The sequence below is a fragment of the Mytilus trossulus genome, chromosome 2, assembly GCF_036588685.1.
Source record: "Mytilus trossulus isolate FHL-02 chromosome 2, PNRI_Mtr1.1.1.hap1, whole genome shotgun sequence".
Lineage (NCBI taxonomy): Eukaryota > Metazoa > Mollusca > Bivalvia > Mytilida > Mytilidae > Mytilus > Mytilus trossulus.
In genome coordinates this window covers 34003935-34010755 of record NC_086374.1, presented here as the reverse complement: position 1 = coordinate 34010755, position 6821 = coordinate 34003935, and the positions used below count along the sequence as shown (strand labels likewise).

At 38.0% G+C, this 6821-nt stretch overlaps 1 protein-coding gene across 1 annotated transcript; it reads left to right on the top strand.

Moving 5' to 3' along the window:
- The first annotated feature begins 396 nt into the window (after window positions 1–396).
- LOC134705730 (uncharacterized) lies at window positions 397–5706 on the top strand. Its single transcript, XM_063564450.1, has 2 exons — window positions 397–1472; window positions 5586–5706. Exons 1-2 carry the CDS (start codon window positions 397–399, stop codon window positions 5704–5706), a joined length of 1197 nt encoding a protein of 398 aa, XP_063420520.1.
- Window positions 5707–6821: the final 1115 nt, after the last annotated feature.

Sequence of the window (6821 nt, the reverse complement as noted above, 5' to 3'; positions counted from 1 at the left end):
TTGATGTTTAGACGAGTTGTATATATATATATATATATATATATGAAATTGGGAGATGACCTTGATAACTTTGCTAGAACCCTCAGAATCAAAGAATATTTTGGTAACAAGGATAAAGAGGTGGATAATGAGGAGGACACAGACACGTCTGACTCGGAGGAAGAAATCATAATTCCGCATTTTAAAAAGAAGAGTTCATGGATTCCAAAACCTAGTAAATCTGCTACACTGGAAGATGTTATCGACAAAATCAAATCGGATGTTGTTCATCTAGCTAGCAACAAGTACTCGTAATTTTACAACACCTCTCCTGACGAGAAAAAAGCCATACAATCGCTGAGAAACCGAGATGATATTGTGATAAAACCAGCAGACAAGGGCAGTGCCGTTGTGATAATGGACAAAGCTAACTACATCGGGGAAGCAGTGCGTCAGCTCTCTGATGAGAGATTTTATAAGAAGCTAGACTATGACCCTACTTCCGAGTTTAGCTCCAAAATTATCACTGCGTTACAAACCATGTACAATGACGGTCACATAGATGAGGATACAATTGGTTATTTAAAGCCAGAGAATGCCAAGCCTGGTCGATTGTATCTTCTTCCCAAAATACACAAGGTTAACAACCCTGGTAGACCCATTGTATCCGCAAACGGCCATCCGACTGAGAAAATCTCGGAATACGTCGATTTTCATTTAAGATCTCATGTAGAAAATCTTCCTTCCCACATTCAAGACACTACAGATTATCTTCGTAAAATGGAATCCATGAACCCTCTTCCTCCGGAAACCCTCCTTTTCACTTTAGATGTCACCTCATTGTATACCAACATACGTCATGATGACGGCATACAATCTTGTAGGGAAATATGGGACTCGCGCAACATTTTAGAACCACCTACTGAATGTTTAGTCCAGCTGCTTACTCTGGTCCTGAAATGCAACAATTTCACCTTTAATGGTGAGCATTACCTTCAAATTAACGGGACAGCGATGGGGACGAAAATGGCACCGTCTTACGCCAATATTTTCATGGGCAAATTAGAAAAACATATTATTGCAACATCTTTATCCAAACCTTTGTCTTGGTTCCGTTTCATTGATGATGTTGACATGAAATGGATTGAATCTCAACAAAAACTGGATGATTTCATCAGACATGCAAACAACGCCCACCATTCAATTAAATTTACGTATGAAATTTCCGACTCTAAGATATCTTTCTTAGACACAACCACATCTATAAAGGACGGTGTCATATCAACAGACCTCTACTGTAAACCCACAGATAAACATCAATACCTTTCTCCCCAAAGCTTTCACCCAAAACACTGTACAAAAAGTATACCGTACAGTCAAGCTCTCAGAGTCAAGCGGATTTGCTCCTCTGAGGAGGCTGTCACGAAACGGTTACAGGAACTTCGCGGATTTTTGACAAAACGAGGTTATAAGAAATTGGACATAGATAAGGGGTTTGCGCGCGCTAACAATAACAGCCGCAATGACCTCTTACAGTACAAACGGAAGAGGCGCAGCAAAATAGTCCCGTTTGTTCTTACATACAATCCAGCCTTTAATAACCTTTCACGTTTGATCCGTGCCAATTGGCAAACTATTGCCAAACACCCTAAATTATCCAAGATCTTTCCCAATCCTCCTGTCTTAGCTTTTCGGAGACCAGCAAGTCTGAAAGACTTATTTGTTAGAGCTGACGTTTCCTCAAATAAAAGCTGTTCAACTGCAGGATGGTGCAAGTCATGTGGTAACAGACGTTGCCTGACTTGTCAACAAATACTGAATACCCAAACATTCACTTGCCACTCGACTGGGTCTGTGTACACTATATATTGCAATGTAACTTGCAAAACCCAGAATGTTGTATACCTCCTTCAGTGTCGATGTGGCATGCAGTATGTTGGCGAGACAGAGCAGCCATTTAACAAACGCATGAATGGTCATCGAAGTGACTACACTTGCAAGCCCGACCTACCCGTAAGTCGTCATTTGAGATCACCTGGACACACACAAGCTGATCTCAAAAACCTTACCATCACGATCATAGACCACAACGAGTGTTGGTCGAAGGTCGACAGAGTCGCTCGGGAAAGATTTTGGATAAGAAAGTTACGGACAGTCTCCCCTGAGGGCATAAATGAAAAAACATAAAACGAGTCCCTCATTTTCCTGTGACCACCTGTTTCAAACAACGCCGGATTTAGTACTGGCTTTACAGTTCGAACTTATTTTTAACATTACCGTTTAAATTGCAGGTTTTCATTGATTCGGGATGATGTATAAGTACGTTGCCACGTTCAATTATTTAAGCTCAATATACAAAACCTATTTTTTCAATCACTTTTAGACTGCTATTCGTTTCGGAAGGCTTTAATATGTAGTTTCCGTTGTAATTGCCCTACCGTTGTCTAATTTATACCATCCTTGATCGGTAAGGACATTTTTGATTATTTTGATTTTTTTGTTTGAGGACTGCCCTCAATGCAGTTATTACATCTCAACTGTCACATCCTTTTGAAATCTAAAGTTGTGCCATTTCACATTGTAAATAACTACTTTTTATTTTTGGCATATTTCTGTAGTCTTTGCGGTGTGTTTGGAAATTTCAAAATTGTTCCAGCGTTCGCTTAAATTGTATAAATCAAGATTTTGATAGAGTCTCAATTTGAATTGACATGATTCATTTGACATCGTGCTATTATTGAAGAAGGATATCTGTTATCCGAAATATCTAATATTTGTATATTTTATAGTTATTTTATGGTGATGTTGTACCCTTTTTGACTTGTTTTATATATATATATATTTTGAGAGCCCAGGTGGTCGTGTGGTCTAGCGGGACGGCTGCAGTGCAGGCGATTTGGTGTCACGATATCACAGTAGCATGGGTTCGAATCCCGGCGAGGGAAGAACCAAAAATTTGCGAAAGCAAATTTACAGATCTAACATTGTTGGGTTGATGTTTAGACGAGTTGTATATACATTATGTACACAGCCATGTATCACCATCATTGATGGCGATCCGATGGATACATCTGTTGTAGGGTTGTCACTGACTCAGACGTACTTATGAATATAATTATTTTCTGTGACTGTATCTTACATTAATTTGTAGGATCCTTTACTATAGATAATTTAGCTGATCTGTAACAATAACATCTTCATGCCTTATATATCATGTACTGTAGTACGCCGCTAGATTAAAACTGACGTGGAAAGGTAACATATGGCCACCGAAAGCTCTTTTTTTGAGAGCCCAGGTGGTCGTGTGGTCTAGCGGGACGGCTGCAGTGCAGGCGATTTGGTGTCACGATATCACAGTAGCATGGGTTCGAATCCCGGCGAGGGAAGAACCAAAAATTTGCGAAAGCAAATTTACAGATCTAACATTGTTGGGTTGATGTTTAGACGAGTTGTATATACATTATGTACACAGCCATGTATCACCATCATTGATGGCGATCCGATGGATACATCTGTTGTAGGGTTGTCACTGACTCAGACGTACTTATGAATATAATTATTTTCTGTGACTGTATCTTACATTAATTTGTAGGATCCTTTACTATAGATAATTTAGCTGATCTGTAACAATAACATCTTCATGCCTTATATATCATGTACTGTAGTACGCCGCTAGATTAAAACTGACGTGGAAAGGTAACATATGGCCACCGAAAGCTCTTTTTTTGAGAGCCCAGGTGGTCGTGTGGTCTAGCGGGACGGCTGCAGTGCAGGCGATTTGGTGTCACGATATCACAGTAGCATGGGTTCGAATCCCGGCGAGGGAAGAACCAAAAATTTGCGAAAGCAAATTTACAGATCTAACATTGTTGGGTTGATGTTTAGACGAGTTATATATACATTATGTACACAGCCATGTATCACCATCATTGATGGCGATCCGATGGATACATCTGTTGTAGGGTTGTCACTGACTCAGACGTACTTATGAATACAATTATTTTCTGTGACTGTATCTTACATTAATTTGTAGGATCCTTTACTATAGATAATTTAGCTGATCTGTAACAATAACATCTTCATGCCTTATATATCATGTACTGTAGTACGCCGCTAGATTAAAACTGACGTGGAAAGGTAACATATGGCCACCGAAAGCTCTTTTTTTGAGAGCCCAGGTGGTCGTGTGGTCTAACGGGACGGCTGCAGTGCAGGCGATTTGGTGTCACGATATCACAGTAGCATGGGTTCGAATCCCGGCGAGGGAAGAACCAAAAATTTGCGAAAGCAAATTTACAGATCTAACATTGTTGGGTTGATGTTTAGACGAGTTGTATATATATATATATATATAAAGATCACTATAATAAATGTTCTTGTGTATAGAAATATATATAGATTACTAATAAATCCAACATTTCCGGTATGAATAGTTTTAATTCACTAGTACTTTCATGTTTAAATAACAATCTTCAGGTGATTGGATTTATTAGTAATCTCTATATATATATATATATATATATATGGTAACACATGGCCAGCGAAAGTCCTTTTTTTGAGAACCCAGGTGGTCGTGTGGTCTAGCGGGACGGCTGCAGTGCAGGCGATTTGGTGTCACGATATCACAGTAGCATGGGTTCGAATCCCGGCGAGGGAAGAACCAAAAATTTGCGAAAGCAAATTTACAGATCTAACATTGTTGGGTTGATGTTTAGACGAGTTGTATAAACATTATGTACACAGCCATGTATCACTATCATTGATGGCGATCCGATGGATACATCTGTTGTAGGGTTGTCACTGACTCAGACGTACTTATGAATACAATTATTTTCTGTGACTGTATCTTACATTAATTTGTAGGATCCTTTACTATAGATAATTTAGCTGATCAATAACAATAACATCTTCATGCCTTATATATCATGTACTGTAGTACGCCGCTAGATTAAAACTGACGTGGAAAGGTAACACATGGCCAGCGAAAGCTCCTTTTTTGAGAGCCCAGGTGGTCGTGTGGTCTAGCGGGACGGCTGCAGTGCAGGCGATTTGGTGTCACGATATCACAGTAGCATGGGTTCGAATCCCGGCGAGGGAAGAACCTAAAATTTGCGAAAGCAAATTTACAGATCTAACATTGTTGGGTTGATGTTTAGACGAGTTGTATATATATATCTGACATTGTTGGGTTGATGTTTAGACGAGTTGTATATATATATATATATACAACTCGTCTAAACATCAAACCAACAATGTTAGTTCTGTAAATGTGCTTTCGCAAATTTTTGGTTCTTCCCTCGCCGGGATTCGAACCCATGCTACTGTGATATCGTGACACCAAATCGCCTGCACTGCAGCCGTCCCGCTAGACCACACGACTATATATATGGCTTGCTTAGTGGATAAAATGAATTAATGTTTAAGTGGAGAAGAAAAAATAAATAAAAAATAAAACTAAATGAAGCAAAAAATAAGTAAGTTTTAAACAAAACGATGAGTGTCACTGATATATTTATGAACAGATTTAAAAATAGAAATATTCATATCATATGAAAATAATCTGTTTCCTAAAAGTAATAATTCAATATGTATATCAACATTGTCAGCAATGGAGTTAATGGAATCAAGAAGGATCTGTCTTACATCTTTGTACTTAGGGCAAATGAAAAAGAAATGTTTGTTATCCTCAACAGGGTAATTACAGTTTACACAAACAGTGTTCTCTGATAAGAACTGATTAAACAGATAAGATTTTAGGTTGCTAGCATTATTTCTGAGTTGACAATGACTTATATTAAGTTTCCTTATCCCATAGTTGAAAGATTTATATATATCATCGGTCCTATAAAACTTTTCCAGTCCACTTCTAAATATACCTAAACTTGGGGATTTAAGTAAACTCAAAGGAAGACTATTCCAAAGTCTTATAGTGGAAGGAATGAAACTATTAAAATAAGAGCTAGTTCTAGCAAGAGGCGGATGAAAGGTGTTATTTTCATTCCTCAAAGTATAAGGGGTTTGTCTGGGAAGATATGGCTGGACTAACTCATATAAGTATGCAGGTGTCATCCTATTTAATATTTTATAGAATAGTGTAAGCTTATGTTTATTACGTCTGTTCTCCAGAGTTTCTAAACCTAATTCAATATAAAGTTTTTGTCTGGAGGAATTACGTCGTAAGCCTGTAATAATTCTAGCGGCGTCTATCTGAATACTTTCAAGAAGCTCAGACTCGTGCTGGGAGCAATTGCCCCATACAACAGCACCATACTCTAATAAAGGTCTAATAAAAGCATAATAAATACGTATAAGTGAACTCCTATCTAATAAATATTTAACTTGACGAAGCACAGATAGACGAGAGCATGCTTTTTTATAAATAATATCAATATGCGAGTTCCATGAAGCTGATGACTAAAATGTTATCCCAAGATGACAGTGAATATTTATTTTCTCAACCTCTTCCCCGTCTTTTCCAAAAAATACAGGTGGGTGTTCCCTTTCCCTTCTAGTAAATACAATATTTTTAGTTTTCTTAGAGTTAAAATGAACAACCCATGATTTTGCCCAATTTGAGATAACATCCAAGTCATCAGTCAAAGAAGCAGCTGCTACAGCAGGATCATCATCTACTACAACAAATAAAGAGGTGTCACCTGCAAAAAGTATAATATCATTAGAAATGTCATTCACTATATCATTTATATAAATGAGAAACAGAAAGGGTCATAAAACTGATCTCTGGGGGACACCTGCATGTATACTTCTTAGAGTTGACGAAAAACCTTCTGAAACGACCTTTTGTTGACGATATGAAAGATAACTCTCTATCCAAGATAAGA